General features: G+C 39.0%; 1 protein-coding gene across 1 annotated transcript in view; it reads left to right on the plus strand.

Annotated features, from left to right (window-relative positions):
* LOC136857368 (transcriptional regulator ATRX) overlaps positions 1–19,204 on the plus strand; it is a 605,506-nt gene that overhangs the window by 25,973 nt on the left and 560,329 nt on the right. The window contains exon 4 of the mRNA XM_068225161.1: positions 13,424–13,603. Within this exon, the coding sequence (XP_068081262.1) occupies positions 13,424–13,603 (180 nt within the window). The remainder of the gene's footprint in view (positions 1–13,423; positions 13,604–19,204) is intronic.

A 19,204-nucleotide genomic window follows, 5' to 3' on the forward strand; every position in this document is an offset into this window, starting at 1 on the left:
TTCATGTTTATCTGTTACAGCTGATTTTCCGTGTAGAAAGTCCCTTGTGTCTGTCCAGAAATGTACTTAAAATTGAGTAATATATGGTACTGGACAATGCAAAGAACAAAATGTGTGGGATACAGCATCTAATTAGAAAGAGTGCAGTGTCCAGTGTGGTATTGCCACATCCCCATGAAGACAATACAAAAGTAGCTATTAAATGACAAAATAATCTATTATCTTGTAGTCTATCATTTATTAACCAAATATTATTTAGGGCCGGTATTATAATGAGGGTTTAAACTGAAGATTGAGTTAAACTGTAACTTGAGTTTAAACCGATGTTGGATCTTATAATGGCCGGCCTAAGTTAAACTGAGGTGAAGATACGATCTTGGTGGCGGTGACTGGCGAGAAAGGATGACTATCGATAATATTTTGTTTACTTTTTGTAGGTAAAATGGTTGATAAAAGCAATAAACGTTGTCCTAATTTTACTTGTAAGGAAATTGAATTGCTTGTACATATAGTACAGAAATATTTTTATAGTCCGTGAAACAGTGGCCTTATGAATTTCTTCGAAATCTCCCATTTTAATAAACATACTATGGGAGGCATAAACCTACAGTGCTATTAGTAGCTGACTGAGGAGTTCTACAGCATGATTTCTGAAATAGGAGGTTACTTTATTTTCTAAAACTTACACTATTGACATTCAAACAGTTCAAAAAGTAATTTTTACATTCTTACCTTTTCGTTGCATGTTTTATTCTAGCACGAAAGTGACGCCCCTTGCTCGGAAAACTCGCAGTGCCCGTACCTGTCGTCATCACTTAGTATTTCTTCAAATACCTCAAAAATATCTTTGAGATCCATTGGTTCTGCCATGTTGTAAGGTTATGTATTCTTAAACTTCAGTTTAAGTGGTACATGAGTGGCAGTAAAATTAATCTCATTAAACTTAAGATTAAGTTTTATAATACACGACTAACAGATAAACCAAAGTTTAAACTGAACCAACAGTTTATAATACCGGCCGTTGATGTCAACCAGAGGATCCTTCAGTTTTCTGGCCATGTTAGAAGAGGTGGGGTGGGAACCTGGAAAAAATGATGTGTTGAAAAGTCGAGGGTAAAAGGCCACGTGGAATGACAGCCAGCAGATGGTTGTATCAAATGAAAAAGATCACCGTTCTGCCTTTTCAGTGCTTCTTAGGGCCTGTACTATGACTGTACGATAAACAGCCAGATACATAGGCTGCAGTTTTGCAAACTAGAAGTTAAATGTTTTTTTGCATACTACCAACGGATTTTAATGATGGTATTGTTATGCGGAAGATGTAACATTTTTATTGCATTGGTAATAAGGTTACTGAAAATATAGTGAAATTCACGAAATCACCAGGGAACACATACACCATTATTATTTTTATAACGTTGAGGCCGTAAGGAATTGCAATTTGCTTGTCGCCTTTTAATTCTACAAATGACATTCAGTTAATGTTCTCTTGTTCCATTCTCCCCATTGTTTGCGGTCTTATCCTTTGTTATTTGTTTCGTCATATATTATCTTCTTGTGGGTATGCATTAAATGTTGATGGCTTTGGCTATTTTTTAATGAATGATTATTTCATTTGAAAAGTTAACTCCCAGATAGCGGATTGTTTCTCCATGTTGCAAACTTGATATATCATATCTCTTAAATTCAGTTGGGTCTTCGATTAACTTTCCGCGTTTGATGCAGATTGTCATAGATTTCATTGGGTTGATATAAAGCCCTATTTCATGAAATCTCCTTGTGACTATTTTCGAGAGCTCAAATGCTGCTGTTCGACTATTGCCTGTGACAACAAGTCATCAGTGAATCCCACGATCATTGAAGGTGGAAGATATTGGTACTAAAGAATACCCATAGTTGCTTGTGAGTGTGTCTCAGTTAGTTTGTCTAAAATATGATCTGTTGCTAGATTGTAAAGTCAGGGAGAAAGAGGTGAGCCCTGCATAACACCCCTTTTTAGACTTACGGTGGCTGCTTTTCCAGTTACAGTTTCTATTTTTGTAGTGTTTCCTGTCTGGAGAACTATTACTTACATACAGACATGCATATCCCAAGTCGTTCCATCTTAAGCGATGGGTCGGTGAACGAGGCTTCTCCACTAGTTCCGGTCTCTGAACTTCTCTCCTTCTTTGATGCTTTCCAAAGTGTGTCCTCGCTGTTCAATGTCAATCTTCACCGTGTCCTTGTACCTGAGTCTTGGTCGCCCTCTTGGTCTTTTGTCTTCCAGTTTTAGATCATACATTTGTTTCGGTAATCTGTTATCTCCCATGCGTCGCGTATGTCCATACCATCTCAGTTGCTGCGCTGCTGTTCTGTCCTGCAGTCTTACAACTTGAGCCTGCTTGCGAATTTCCTCATTACGGACTCTGTCTCTCTCTGTTTTACCCGATCATGCTATGGACAAATCTCATTTCTGGGTCAGGATTCTACTAACATATTTATTTCTCATGGTCCATGTTTTGCAACCACAGGTCAGGATTGGTACTATTAATTCCTTTAATTTCTCAGGAATTCCTAATGTCCTCAAGGTCTCGTTTAAATGATGGTGCCCAATATTGTCATAAGCTTTTCTGACGTCTAGAAAAATCACCGTTATATCAGTTTTGTTCAGTTTCGTGAAATTTAAAACTGAATCGAGGGTAGAAGTATTTATATGTGTACCAACTGAAGATATAAATCGCTGTTGTTGTGGATTAAAAGCAACGTATTATCGTGGGCGTTTATTAAGAGCTCGCTCGATTACTCTCCTAACGATAGAAAAGATTGTGGTTGGTCTTCAATTTGCAATGTCATCAACGGTACCTCCCTTGTGTATAAGAACGGTTCTTGCCTTTCTAAAACACGGTGGTACCTGTCCTGTTTGAAGCATATGAGTGGCTATTGTGGCAATTATCTCGGAAGCGATGTCACTTTTAATAGCTCTAACGATGATGTAATCTGGTCCAGGTGAAGTGTCCACCGCAATTCTACTTGTTGCAAACTGTATTTAATCTTTAGATATAACATCATTAAACGTGTCATTGTAAACCGTTTGTGTAGCTTCACTCACTTTTGAGGGATAATTTTCTCTCATTGAATTATTTTCATGTCCTAATACTTCATGGAAATAGCCATATACATGTTGAGAATTAATCAGACACCATTCATTGTTTGGCATAGAATCATTAATTTTATTATTAATTCAATTTATTGTTGCTAATTTAGTAAGTAGTTGGTTTCTTTTTTTCCAAGACAGTGTTAGTAGTAACTGGCAAGCATTTATCTCATGATAGTGTAAAAAATACTTAGTAGCAACGTTAAAAATTAAATAATTGAAAAAGAGGTTCAACCTATTCAATACATAAAAGAAAGGAATGTAGTGATTACATTCTTATTTAATAGTGATTAGAAATTCAGTACTGAATTGCGTTGTATATTTCTATATATACGTACTTAACTTCCCGCAACCGAGGCAAATACTGGACCTTCAGGATATTCTCCAATCTACTTTGGCGTTCGAGACCACAGCGCATGACCTTGGATGTGCCGCACTGATCACCGAGAGCTGGCAGTTTCATTCTATAAATCTATTCGTCTGCGACTTCAAAATATTTATGGATCTTCATATGTTGTTCGATAGTGTTGTGACTTTGTACCTGACAGAGTGTAAAAACTGACCCATTTGACTGTTCTCCACTATTCATAAACATTGAGTGACTTTACTTATCATTGCGTGTGCCGTACTACCTTTCATAATATTACGTTGTGTTTTATTTTAAGTGACTCACAATTTCTACCCCCATCATCAATTTATATTTCATTTTATACCGATCCAGAGTTCACTTATTCTTTTTCATATGCATTGTTTTTCTTGTTTTTTATGTTTTGAACGGCTGACGATGACCTGGACTAGGGTCGAAACCGGTCCCATTTCTAATCACTATTAAATAAGAATGTAATCACTACATTCCTTTCTTTTATGTATTGAATAGGTTGAACCTCTTTTTCAATTATTTAATTTTTAATGTTAATACTTTCAATACGGAACAATGGAATTTTTATCTTTAAACTTAGTAGCAAGTCGTTATGAAGTCAAAGAAATATAACCTCTTTAACGTCCTCATTCGACAGACGAATCACCATGAACAACGTCGTATACCTTTACTCCATACATGCGTCACAGATAGATTTGGAATAGAACCCAAGCTTTCGACACGCACTCTAATGATTAGGAAATTTGTACTATCACCTCTAGTACCCTGCTGACTAACATTTAGAAGGTAAAAAAATGTTGGACTATGGGGACTCGAACCCATAAATAACTGCGTGGCAGCATCAAACAACGTTGCTGTAACGACTACCGCTACCTAGGAAGTTTGCTGTTGAGTTGCTTACGCGCAACTCATATAGTCAGTAGCAACAACTTGCTAGCTTGGGAAATCTTTAAAAATTCTGTGATAGCTGGACAGGAAGTATGATATATTTTATAAATATAATATACATAGATTACATTATGAAAACTTATTTTTCGTATAGCATATTGCAGATGTAGACTCATCTTGATTTGTAGCCATCTTGATTCTTACAGTAGCGTCCCTGATAGGAGCAAAGTCCCAAATAAGAGCGTTGACTGCCTCTACAATTTCGGCATAGCTAAATTTAAGAATATTCTCCCAGATTGCACATAAACGAAAGTCGTTTTCAACCAAGCTTCCAGATAAATGTGCAAACTGCCACATAATATTAAATCGCACTTTTATCTGGCTGTCGGAGTACAGGCCCTTAGAGAAGCAGAAAACGGTCAAGGGTGGCAGAAAATAACATGCAACGTGATGGCGTCACTACGCTCAGAAATGAGTGAAATGACTGAATGATGACCGTTTATTGTACAAAACAAGCAAACCCCTGAGAGTTCCTTTTAACTTTGTGTTGTTCAAAATATTTCAGAACAATTTAAGTCCATCTTAAACAACAGATATCTTTGGTGTCCACGTTCCTAGCCATTGAATATTACACACGACATACAGGGTCTCTCTTATAAACACAAACCGAGCGCACGGTGTTTGTACTCTGCGCTACAGCAGCTGCCTCAGCTCAAATTAAATCGCGTGCGGCCGCCCTGCTTTTAGCGTGCATACAATCTTACATGAAATCTTACCTTACAAAAGATGCTGGAACTGTCATCTTTATAATGAAGGACTTCATAACCACTGTTAGGATTTTCTGCACACCAGTAGTGAGAGTTACAACTTTCACACGACCATTAAGATGAAACCAGGCCTCATCCGAAAAGAACACAAGCTGGGGGTCGAATAAATGATTATTCGGTGATGCAAGATACCACTCACAATATCTCACTCTTGTGGCTGGATCAGCAAGGATCGTCTAAACCTGTATGGTTTGATGTGTAGGAGCTTTATAGCTTTGTGTGCAGAAGAAACCAAAACCCCTACCTATTATGCTAGTTTTGTGATTTATTCGATGACCATTCAAGATTCACACCAATGTCACCTAGCTTTTCCTCTGTTAAAACTATTCGTGTGCGCGCATGTGTTTTATTGAGCACTGAGCAGTAGTTTCAAATTTATTTACAATGATGTGAATCTGTGCTCATTAAGGAAATTACTGAGCAAATGTATTGCTTACCCTTCAAGCCAAATCATACTTAAAATAACTTACATATGAAAATGCGGTGTTGCATTGATAACTGTCTCACTATGTTAACAGCCGAGATCCAGACTGGCTATTGATGCTAGGTCGAACACGTGCACGCTCCTTCACGGTCAAGAACTATGCGCGCGCCTCCTATACAGCTGCTTAAGTCTGGGAGAGTAAAAACGTCACTGGACAGTCTTGGGTTTATAAGACAGACCCTGTATATATATACTTTTTTCTCCCCCAGTGACCTTCAGTATTCTTTCAGTGAAAAGAAATATGGCTTCTTTGTCTTCATCATAAGTGTCTTCAAATGTTGAAGTACTTGGAACTGAGGTGGTGGAGGAATCTGCTGCAGCTGTTGATGGATCCATGATGTTTTTATTGGAGGCTTCTAAGGTGCTGATTTTATTTATGACATCTGGAGGCAAAATGTATTCATTGCAGCACTTCTCTTTGTGTCTTAAACCCGCTCTCACAGTCAGAATTGCATTCATCTCAGAAAACATATAGGGTGTCTGGCTTGAATGTGTAATATAATAAATATGAATATCTTGAGAAGTAATAGAGATAATTATTGGTGGTTTGTTTCTACAAGTACAGCAATGTTTTTTTACATAATGTAATACACCTTGCTATGTACACAGTTAATGGCACAACAGATATTGAAATTGTATTCCACCACTCTCCATGTGTTTTGTTGCATTGCATAGTTGCTCAAATGCCACATTTAAATGTGAAAACTTAACATGTGAATTTTTAATTAAGTAAGCATTCCAACGTACAGCTGGCCTGTGAGATAAGGATCCAATATGACTGTCTGCTTTGAAGGTTAGGCAGCTCAGATGGCTTTGCTACACAGCACACGTCGCACTAGCTGTCTGTTGGGCTTGTACAGTGTCATTTTCGGCTGGAGTATCAATTGCAACTATAGTTCTGTTTCTATGGCCCGGTTTCTTCAACTCTATGTTACATTTTGCTTAACAAATGTTAACTAACAATTGTTATTAATTTAACACTGTGTTTAAAAGTACCCTGTTTCACGAACATATTTCCTACATTTGTTACGAAACAATTGTTAAAGACAAATTAACACATTTCCGTAAGATTTCTGAACGCATTTGATAGTGAGCGTCTTTTGTTTCTTTACATATAGCGCTCCTAGTGGCGTGCTGAAATAGTATTTTGTCACACAGACACATGGTTCACATTATTATAGGTTATGGTTAGCGGAGACCGCTAAGAAGTAAACATGTCAAGTAAGAGGCAACAACCGCGTTATTATGATGAATGCGAGACAAATGTTGTTATAGTTTTAATTTAAAATTATGCGAGTGTGCTTAAAAAATGAAATAACGGACTGTTATATCACAACATTCTATATAGCCTATTCTGGTAGGAGTGCAATCTAAGGTTCGTACATCACCGGGAAAATATGATAATTGATATGTTTTGAATGATTTTCGGGCATTCTTTTATTGCGGGGAAAATAATGTAGTGCCTTGTTAATGCTGCAATGGCAGCAATAATTCTTTGTAGAATTCTACACACTCTTTACCTGCCCTCATGAACATAATCGCCTACAATTAGGCCTTTTTTTCTTTCTAAAAAAATACTATTTTTTCGGGACGTCGACCTATGAAGGACCCTACAATTAGCCCTACATGGAAATTGTCTCGAGGTCCGATATCATTACAAACCACCGCTTCGGACGAAGTGGAGGTGATATAACACTAAAAGCGAACAAATTTTACTTAAACATGTCAGGTCCGCAACCTAATAACTTCTGAAAAATTGATGAAACCCCGATTCCAATGCAAGGCGTATATATTTAGGAGTTGTGGCATAGTGGTTATCGTACTTGTCTGTGAGCGTCCTAGAGGTGAGTTCGAGTCTCGTTTCAGGGAACGTTATTTAAAAATTGGAACAAATATATTACGCAAATTGCATTACCGGTACACTTTGTTTTCCACCTGAAATTAATATAGGTCTAAACGTTCTCACAGTTACTGCTGGATCTCTTCTTAATCTGTTTATCCTCCAGGGTCGGTTTTTCCCTCGGACTCAGCAAGGGATCCCACCTCTACCGCCTCAAGGGCAGTGTCCTGGAGCTTCAGACTTTGGGTCGGGGGATACAATTGGGGAGAATGATCAGTACCCCCCAGGCGGCCTCACCTGCTATGCTGAACAGGGGCCTTGTAGAGGGATGGAAAGAAGATTGGATGGGACAGGGAAGGAAGCGGCCTTAAGTTAGGTACCATCCCGGCATTTGCCTGGAGGAGAAGTGGGAACCCACGGAAAACCACTTCGAGGATGGCTGAGGTGGGAATCGAACCCTCCTCTACTCAGTTGACCTCCCGAGGCTGAGTGGACCCCGTTCCAGCCCTCGTACCACTTTTCAAATTTCGTGGCAGAGCCAGAAATCGAACCCGCACCTCTGGGGGTGGCAGCTAATCACGCTAACCACTACACCACTGAGGCGGACTATATTAATTTGAGGTAGGAAATAAAGTTCCACTGCAATTTGATCATTACTTTTATTCGCATTTTTACTTTCACATTCCCTGAAATAATTAAATTTGTATTTAAAAAAAACTAATCTAACGCGGGACTCGAACTCTCATCATCATGGTTCGTAGACAAGTACGATGACCACTCGGCCATCGCTACACTTGACGTGTACAACTTTTCAAGTATATATGCGGTGCTCTTCAATCGGGAATTCGTATTTTTTTCGGAAATTATTAGGTTGCGGACGTAACAAGTTCAAGTTAAATGTGTTCGCATTTTAGTGTTCTATCCCCTCCACGTGGTCCGAAGCGGATCCTGCCTCATGACATTTGTCCTCATTTATTTCGAAAACGAAACTGTACGGTATTGACCCAAACCCTTCTACACGAGTTACTGTTGAGTATACCCCAGCAGGTACATTAAGCTAGTTGAAATCGATTGGACGCAGGGTCTGACCCATCCTTGTAAAATCTATAAGCAACTGCTGCACTGGAAAGATTGGTAAGTTGCAATCTGTTGGAAAAACTAACCTATATCGTCTAGTAGGTACCTTGTTCATTATGGCTTCGGTAATTAGAAAACCGAGCTCGATAGCTGCAGTCGCTTAAGTGCGGTCAGTATCCAGTATTCGGGAGATAGTAGGTTCGAACCCCACTGTCGGCAGCCCTGAAAATGGTTTTCCGTGGTTTCCCATTTTCACACCAGGCAAATGCTGGGGCTGTACCTTAATTAAGGCCACGGCCGCTTCCTTCCCACTCCTAGCCCTTCCCTGTCCCGTCGTCGCCATAAGACCTATCTGTGTCGGTGCGACGTAAAGCAACTAGAAAAAAAAAAGGTAATTAGAAATCTTTCTTCTGACAACTCTAAAAGGTCGTTATTTCTTAGTATGGGTCGTCCTTTGCCTTCTTTAGTTTATAAATAGTCCTCATACAGCAGTAAAGCTTCAAACTTACGTCTTCTACATGTCTCCATTTTGAAATGTTAGCAACTGTTAAGAGGTTTAACACAAGGGTGCTGCTAGGTTAATTTAACACAAGATTTAACAATTGTTAGAGTTAACAATTCTTGATGAGACGACCATTTTGCTAAATTGTGTGTTAAGTCTCCTTAACAGCAGTGTTAACACTTAACATTCGTTGAAGAAACCGGGCCTATGAGTTTCGACTTGACAGTTAACCGGAAGTCAGACATTGGCGCTAAATTGTTACAAGTACAAACAGCTGATTCACAACACATAACACAAACAGAAATGTATATACTGGAGTATAAGTCTAGAATCAATTATTGTTATCAAAAATAGATCACTGCTCGAAGAGATAAAATGAAATAAAATGAAATAAAATTTCTATTCACCATATAGACGAACTCGCGTTGCTAATCAGTTTTTAAGGAAGGATGGATCCTATACAGGGAATACACCTGTCAGTTTTGAATCACTATCCGCGTTATCGTCTGTTGAGATTTCACTCTCGCTTGACCATAACGAGATAATAAAGTCTTTAACATAATCACCTATCTCGGATTGTGTCTCATAACCTGTACTAACACAGCCTACGGCTTCCCAAAGAAGTCTTTCAACTTCCGAAACAGTGAAGAGTCGGTTATTCGCAGCTACATAATCCTTCTCCTGGGCCCAGATCAGTTTTGTGGCGTTTAAATGGCAATGGTATGGTAGAAGGCGAACAACTTTATGCCCATGCCTTCTGGCTATTTCATCCACCATGTAAACTGGGTGCTAGGGCTTGTTTGGTTTCACAATATGCATGAGATCTCCCTTTCCTCATGTCATTGCAAACCGAAATATTGTGCTCCTTCAACCACTCAAATCAATTTATTATTCTAGCAGTCATCGTTGGTGCTTTGTCAAGAATGACAGAGTGTACTGACAAAGACCGCGAAAAGAACTGAGCACAATACAACACACAGCTGATAGTACATGGTTATAGTAAACAAAAGATCGACAACACTGGTAACCAGAACTCAAGTCTAACACGCTCTATCTGAGCGATTGGCTGCTTATGTTTGGTTGTTTATTAATTCACTTAGCCTCCGCCAAAAGGCAGCGCTCAGATGTCAAGTCGAAACTCATAAGAAGTAAACCATAAGTGATGATGTTCCTCACATACATATCAATCATGAAATGGCACATACCTATTTGGGAAACTGGCAAAAAAATGCTTTCAAATTGGGCCACAAAACCAAGCATGCTGTCAGTGGCAGGGGGGGAGACTATGACTCCATAAACAAACAAACCCTTCATTAAATTCTTAAGAAACTAAGAGTAGACAGTAAATCCTTTATACTCATTTTTCAAACCCTGACTGTCATACACTCCATGGTTAAATTCAGAGGTGAGATCTCTGAAGACAAGCAGCCAAAGTGGGACTTTCAAGTGTCACTGGAGAAAATTGAGTAGTTTACCAACATCAAAGAGGCTATGAGAGAGGTGTGACCAGGAAAGGGTTAAATCAAGTGAGCGGAGAAAATTAACCCCTTGTTGCCGACATTCATGCGTTGTATAGACTTCCTTTTCTTCACATGTTGCTGACCTCCATGCATAGTACAAACCCCTGCAGGCCTAACTTCATTTTATTCTAGCTTGTAAAGTTTTAAAGTTGTTGGAGAAGCTGAACCTCTCAACTTCCTTCTTTGTATGAATCAGCTCTAATCATTGTTTCTTTTTTTCTTTCTATAGAGTTTGAAATAGAATGATTTCTTTCTGCTTGATATCATATAGTCTTACATTTCTACTGCATTCTTTGTTTCACTACAGGACGTTTCCTTATGTAGATTGACAGTATTAATCGCCATCTTTCCACTACATGATTTGGTGAGGATTTTTACAGTTCTTTCAATGCCTTGAAACCTCTAAATGTCTCGTAATTACTCGGTTCGCTGTCACTTGGAGGTACAGTATTGCGTGGTGTGGAAGCATGGCATGTTACAGTTTCAATGATAGCCAAGAAGTAATTAAGTGTGAATAAATCAGACGATAACAGCACTACATCAGACTGAACAAAGTGAGAGCGAACACATAACATGAGGAATGAGAGTGGATGGTGCGTGCGACCAATTAACGGACGATGAAATCTGCCTAAGTACATGCCCTCTTTCTCATGAACTAATTGTCCCATTAATCTAGGATTTGTGCTAAAGGAATCTTTAACTATTGTTTCTGCTCAGAGTTTCCAAGACAACGATTACCCTGCTTTTTATTGCATAGTGAAACAACCCATGCAGATACAAGAACTTTACAAAGGAAAGGATTTATTGCGTCCTCCTTTTCAATGCATATATATCCATCTTTAGATGGAGTAATTCTAATCAAACATGTAGATATAATGAAAGAATTGCTGTACGGATGCAAACAAATAATGCTAACCCGCCTTCAGCTCTTGGCACCTTTTTCCTCTCAAATCCTGTAAAATATCCTCAGATTTCAAATTCTGTAAAATATCCTCAAATTTTTGTCTGTAGCTTGATTGTCTCCATCGACCTCTAAACTTTGGAACGTATCTCCGTCCTGTGCATCTTGACAGCTTTTGAGATCTTTTTATCATTGATGTTAATGTGGTGAGAATCGTGCATGCACACATTCATTTATTTGAACAACTTTAAATGCCTATGTAGTTTCCTCTTGTCAGTACTATTAATGGCTGTACCATGTTTCGAGAACTTAAAATGTTCTCTTCTTCGGCAGCATAATAACCACCAAACATTGTTTCTTGGACTTGTTACATCATGAAATCACAGTTTATAATTTATGTTAGGCTCATTAAAATAATTACAAACATATCTTGCCCACTGCTACATTGGGGCAAAACGCTGGTAATTTCACGATTGAAAAGGCCTAAAGAACTTAAATGTTTTTTAACATATGCAATTGATGAGATAAAAAATTATGGTGTCCTTCTGGGAACTTAATTTTTGATATAAAGGCCAGAGACAGTATTTACACAAGTGGAGGCACATGCTTCCCCTAGTGCCTCGTCACTGCATTGTCCTTGACAATGGTGACGGGTGGAAAAAAAAAGAATGATGCAGATGATGAAAAGTGTGAGAATGATGTCATGGACAATAATATTGACAATTATATTGCAGTGGTGTCTCAACGGCATGCAAGCCGCCAGAGTCTTGGTAAGGTGTAGCAATCCAACTTGAGTCCACTGCTACACTGGAGTGAAATGGTTATAATTTCAGGATTGAAAAGGACATATATCTATAATTGTTGAACTGTTCTTGGTTAATTACATGTTTTTGTATTGTAACAATATTCTGAGATTAGAATTAGATGTTTGTATTTCATAAGGTGATACATTCAGTTTTTTATGCTTGATGATGCCAAAATATAAATATTATATGCCAGGAAACTGAATCTTAATGAGGCTCAGTTCAAGTTTCATTATGATACAGGTTCTCCACCAATCAGCAGATTTTCATTAAGATACAACTGTTTGACCAATTAGGTAAGGATAGCATCGCGCCTGTGCTCAACGCACTAGTTTTGCACTTGTTTTCCAAATCAAACATATCGGATACGCATATTAACATCAGTGCACCTTCTACTTCCAATATTCCACAACCACATTCCCGCAAATTCACTTCACCAACTGTACAATAAAGAATTTTTATTTGAAATAAAGCTAGATCTATCAAAGCTTTGAAAACATATGACATTGTCAAGGTCTCTGATCCACTCACGGAAAATCAATAACCCAGCGCATGCGCTCTGCGCTCTGTTCAGTAAACTCAACTCAACTGTCAAGTGACATTTTGACAGAAATTTATGAATATTTAAAAAACAGAGTTATAATTATCGTTGAGCATAAACAATCGGATGCAACTTGTTGCAAAATGTACTATTAAAAATCTATTAACCAAGAACAGTCCAACAGTTATTATAGATGTTTGTAATTGTTTTAATGGGCCAAACATAAATTATGAACTGTAAATTATGTAACAAGTCCGAGAGAATATTTGGTGATTATTACGCTACTGAAGAAGAGAACATTCTAAGTTCTCAAAAATGTACGGCCATTAGGAACATAAAAGACAGTTGTTAATAGTATTAATAAGGTGAAACCACGTAGTTATTTAAAGGTGTTTAAATAAATGAATGTGTAATTCATTTCGAGTCAATACCGACCTAAGATAATTGACCATTTATGTTTAAAATAATTAATGACTTTGAAATGATGTCATGAAGGCAACATGAAATTTCTTTTCTGTTTCCTTTCAGCTCGTTATGAGAAGAAGAAAGCAAAGACGAAAGAGAAGAAATATGTTAGCAGCAGTGACGAGGAGGTCAGCGAAGGGAAGACGACCGGTACACACCGCATACGGCGGCGTCCAGAATCCCTGGTTCTGGATGTAACAGCTGCGGAAACAAAATATCGAAATAAACATCTGTCTGATTTACGTATGTGTAATGTATACAATTCAATTTATTCATCTTCATTTACTTCAGTAGCTTTCCTAAAAATACAGTAGGGTTCCCATAGGGAAATATTTTTTCCCGTCCGTCTCATTTCCAGTGACTGATGGATTAACGGACTAAAGTACGCAACTGTGTAAGTAATAATATTAATTTTCAACAAAGAATGCCCATTATTATATTTTAATCATGTTTGCGGTAGATACGCCATGCTGTGTTCAAATGAACAAACAGAGTGACATAAAAATTATTTTACCCTTTCCAGTTTGTTATTAAACAGTCTAAAACACAGGCATTCACTGAAGACACTTGTTCAGTATGTAATGGATTAGGGGAATTGATGTGTGTGTTCATTGTACATGTACCTGTTGTATGGACTGCTGCCCTTTTTCTGTATTGCATATTAGATGTTTTTGAAATGCTGAGTGTGTTAAATTTCTAATTTGGGTCCAAATTCTGTGTATTTTGATAGCATATACTGTATAATCCTGAATATACCACTTGCACTTAAAAAAAAAAAAAAAAAAACTATTGCACCTCAAATTCGGGTGCGGGTTATATTTAAGCCTTTTTTGTCGTGGTTTTGTTCTGAAGACACGTCAACACAGCAGCAGTGGTTTCGTGCCACGCAGCTTTTCAACAGCTGAAATCTCGCTCCACTGCTCGATTCCGCATTACCAGATTAACAGTTTGTGTTCTGAGAGAAGCAGCACCAGCGGTAATAAGTGATGATTTCAAGAAAGCATTTGCAGTCATCTGCTGTGAGCGAGAAACTTAAAGTTGTAACGGAAGCTGAAACTATTTTAAAACACTTTGATAAAAGAAACAATAGAGGTTTGTGGGAACACAAGTGCGAGATGAAGAGAAAAAGACACACACTGGTGGAATGAAAGAATAAGATCCTCAATAAAGGAAAAGAACATAGCACAAAAAGAACGAGATAGAGAGAAATCCAAGCCAGAACAGGTAAGGGACAAGGGGAAGATAAGAGAATTTGAGCAAGTTTACCGGGGCAAGAAATTGAAAGTTAAGAGTATTAGAAGAAGAGAAGATAAAGTGTTGGGAGAAATTTACTCAAAAACTGGAGGAAGACAGCAGAGGCAATATGAAACTATTGTTCAGAGTGATCAAAAACAAAAGGAATTCTGTTGAAATCATCAAAGCAATTGAGGATCTTAACACATTGACGGGGTACATTAATTAACGTAGTTTCGTATTGGTGCGCGGGCGACCGGCTACGTGAATTAACGTTTTCTCACATTGATTCATACTAGTGTGATTTTATCCTCTTCGCCGTTTGTTAGTCGAAATATTTCGCGTTGCTTACAAACTAAAGTCTTTGTTGATCGGAATGTAGGTAGATATATTCTTTTCTTGACTGTTCTTTCGGCACAGGAAGTGTGGTTTCATAACACTCAGGACCGCGTGACCGAGTGTATTGTCAGGTGTCAGTATGGCGCGCCGTAGCAAAGACAGCTTGAACGATGATCAAATATCTGGAGAATTGCATCGTGATAGTTTATCTGATGTCCCTATTGATTGCGAAAATATAAGTATTAGTGATTGTGAAGATGTGTGTCCGCCAATATCAAAATATAGGCGCGGAAGTGAAAGTGCGACATTCATTTCAGACGAGTTTGTTGACGGCGACAATAATACGAGTGAAGATGCCAGAGATAGTAGTGACAGTGAGGTTGATGGATGACAAATAAGGATGATAACAGAGTCCTAGAACCATTTATATGTTTTACAGGCCTCGCTTATACGGCCAGTAATTCCACGAGTATCCCGGAGGTAGTAGATCGTTCCCTAGGCGATGACTTGCTTCAGCTTCTTGTAGAACAATCAAATCTCTATTATGAACAAAATTCCGGGAGGTATAAAACCTACCCCAAATTCCAGAAATGGAAAAATATAAATGTGGTGGAAGGAAAAGGTACCCTCAGATGCCCTGCAGAGTATGCGCTAAACACAAGAAAAGCAAGGACACAAGGTACATCTGCTCGGCTTGTCAAGTTCCTTTGCAAATGTGCAGCTGCTTCACGCAATACCACATTAAAATCAAGTACTAGAATCACTAGCAAGTGCTGTCACCGGGTTTCAATAATATTTCGTGTCATTTAAAAGTTACATATATTTATATTTCATCCTACTTCTCAAGCTAGGTGTGCTTCTGTTGCCGGTCCACAGGAAAGAATGGAGTAGCGTGCGCCCGGACAACAATGTGTTAATGGAAACCTGGCCAAGAAAGAAGAGGACATCGGAGAGGTTCTGAGGAATCATTTCGATCACTATTGAACAGGACAGAAGCAGATCAGAGAACAAAAGAACCAGCTGTTGAAACCTGTACAAAGGAACCTCCCAAGGGAAATCTCCAGGAATCAATGAAGTCAGCATGGACGTGAGTAAAGCAACAGGTGTCCAGGGTTTGCAGTGTCTACCCAGAGTGCTCAATGTAGTTTGGAAAGATGACAAGATACCTACTGATTGGAGCAAGAGTGTCATTATCCCCTGTTTAAGAAAGGAAATCGCAGAAAATGCTCCAACTACCGGTGAATAACACTTCTTTCGGATGGGCTTAAGATTCTTGAGAAAATCTTAGAGAGCAGATTGCAAGTCACCTTAGAGCCGCAGTTTGAAGAAGAACAGTATGTCTTAAGGCCTAGCAGGTCCACAACAGACCAAATCTTCAGTGTCTGTATTTTAATAGAAAAATATTTGGAAAAAGGCAAAGATCTGTTTGTTTTTCCTTGACTTTCAGAAGGCATATGGCAGCAATGCAAGAGAGAAGATATGGGAATGCCTGAGGAAAAGGAATGTGCCAGAGGGACTGGTGAGAAAAGTTCAGATGCTGTTTGTACCAGCTGTGTGTGATTGGGTGTCGGACATTCATCCTGGTTCCAGACCAAAGTGGAGTCCAGCAAGGGAGTGCACTATCGCCATTATTGTTTATCACTATCATGGATGCCATAATGAAGAACATTAAGAAAACCTCTGGTGAACTAAATGCAATGGCTCTCGATGATGATGTCATGATCTGGGGAGAAACTGATAAACAAGTACAGTCAAGACTCAATAAATGGAAGGTTAAGTTCCAGGAGTTCAGTCTCAAGATAAGCAAACCCAAAACAGTAGCGATGGCAGTAAACAGAGAGGGACGTCTAGCGAACATCATGCTAGGAAACAATCCACTAGAAAGTATGGAAAGCTTTACATTCCTCAGCAGTGTAATATCTCGAGATACATTAGCCACAAAGGAGGCGGCACATATAGTGCAAAAGAACTCTCACTTTTTCCAGCAAGTGTGAACACTCCTCTGGGATCTCAAAGTACCAACAAAATCAAAGCTGGTGGTGTTCAGTCAGTATTTTATACCAGTCTTAACCCATGGTATTGAAACCTGCACCCTCACACCGAGCGCGCTTTGCATAGTGTGTCGCGTGTTGCTCAATGCTAAGCGTCACACTAAGCATAACTAGTGCTTTGTTCCTAAGCCAGGTGTTCACACTGTCCGCGCTCTACTGCGCTGAACGCCTACCTTACAGCTAAGCGAAGTGCCAGACAACGCGCAGTGTTAGTTAATTGCTTAGCATTACCTAGCTGGTTCTGAAGCTATGGAAGAAGAAATCATTCATGCAGTGTTTCAAAGAGAAGAAATATGGACGCCAGCACACAAAAACTATAAAAATGTAACTGTTTTGCAAAATAAGTGGACTTAAGTATCTACAACAGTTTTATCGCTTTCCTACAGTAAACATATACAGTAATATTACTTCTACTGTTGCACTTTACTGGGCTTAACATTGTGACAGGATGAAATTGCGTATGGATTTTAGTGTCGAAAGTGTCGGAGGAGAAGTTCGGCTTGCCAGGTGCAGGTCTTTTGAATTGAGGCCCGTAGGTGACCTGCGTTGTGATGAGGATGGAATGATTATGAATACAAACGTACTCCCAGCCCCCGTGCCAATGGAATTTATTAATTATGTTTACAATTCCTGACTCTGCCGGAAATCAAACCCGGGACTCCTGTGACCAAAGGCCAGTACGGTAACCTTTTAGCTATGTAGCCGGACACTTTGTGACAAAGTGCATAGAATCTCCCAGACTCTGTCATATCAGTTTATAATTTTGCTTATGGAGGGTGGTAACATGAAGAATATCACTCTGCAGGTTGGTAGTGGGCTTGGAAGAAAATATTTCTGTTTATGAATTATATTTGTCACACATTTACTTCACTTTTGTTACGATGATAAATTGTGTATGCTAATTGTAACAGTATTGCAAAATACTATTTATAAATCGTTTGACAGAACTGACATCTTGATTCGCTCCTAAGGACATTTTCAATGTGGACGAGACAGGTCTCTTTTTAAATTTAATGCCTGGACGTATAATGGCATTCAAAGGGAGAAAATGGCGGGAAACAAAGCAAACGATGCGTAACAGTTCTGTTAAGTGCCAATAGTGATGGAAGTGAAAAACTGCCTCCACTGACAATCAGCAAATTTTGAAAGCCACATTGTTTTAAAAACGTTGTGCTCCCCAAGAAATACACCCACAACAAGAATTCCGGGGTCACTGCAAAAGTTTTTGAAGACTGGCTTCGAAGCGTGGATGCCAAAATGGGAGCGAAAGGTTGTAAGATCTTATTGTTCGTGGATCACTGCCCAGCACACCCTCCTATGACTTCTCCTCTGAAGAATGCGACTGGAATTCCCCCCCCCCCACGAATTGCACTAGCAACATGCAGCTGCTCGATCTTGGAGAGATACGCAACTTCAAGTTGCATTATCCTAAGATGCTGGAGCAGCACGCAATCAGATGTGTAAACGTTGGAAAGAAGGATGAAATGAAGTTCAACATATTACAGCTAATTTATTTCCTCTTTGTTGTATGTATTCATGTTTATGTGAAATTTTTGCCCTAGGATTTCGAACAGTACCATGCATTAAAAGGGCCGTTCCACACTAGGTGACAGGAATCGGCTACCAGCCACCTGTGCTTATGAAACGTTATTTTAAATGGAGCTCTTCACACAGGACTACACTGTCTTGACGATCGACCTTGAATTAGTTCACTCCCGTTACCGACGGCCGAATTAGGTTTTGCCACTACGACTGGCGACAGCTGGTAAACCATAAAATCAGCTTCATGGTCCGTATCGCACTTCAATAGATTCACAATTAAGTATTTATTTAATTGTGAAGCTGGTAAACCATCGCTGTGCACTGGGGTCTTCACATTCTTCAGTTGCGTTTCATTCAGAAGTCTCTTCAATATTAAACTTGTGCATTTCATGTTCCTTCACATTATGGACTCCGTTTCAAAATACTATAAACTGTACGAAATAAAATAAAGTATATTCAGTATGAATGATGTCCAGGTCCTTGGCTAAATCGTCAACCTACTGGCCTTCGGTTTAGAGGGCCTTGTGTTTGATTCCCAATTTTAACTTTGCGGTGTGGTTTGGGATTGTCCCCACATTCTCGTCTTCATATTTGTATAACACATCACATTACCAACCACTACAGAAACACGCAATAGTGAACACATCTCTCCACATAGGGTTGGCATCAGGAAGGGCAT

The sequence above is a fragment of the Anabrus simplex genome, chromosome 1 (assembly GCF_040414725.1).
Source record: "Anabrus simplex isolate iqAnaSimp1 chromosome 1, ASM4041472v1, whole genome shotgun sequence".
Lineage (NCBI taxonomy): Eukaryota > Metazoa > Arthropoda > Insecta > Orthoptera > Tettigoniidae > Anabrus > Anabrus simplex.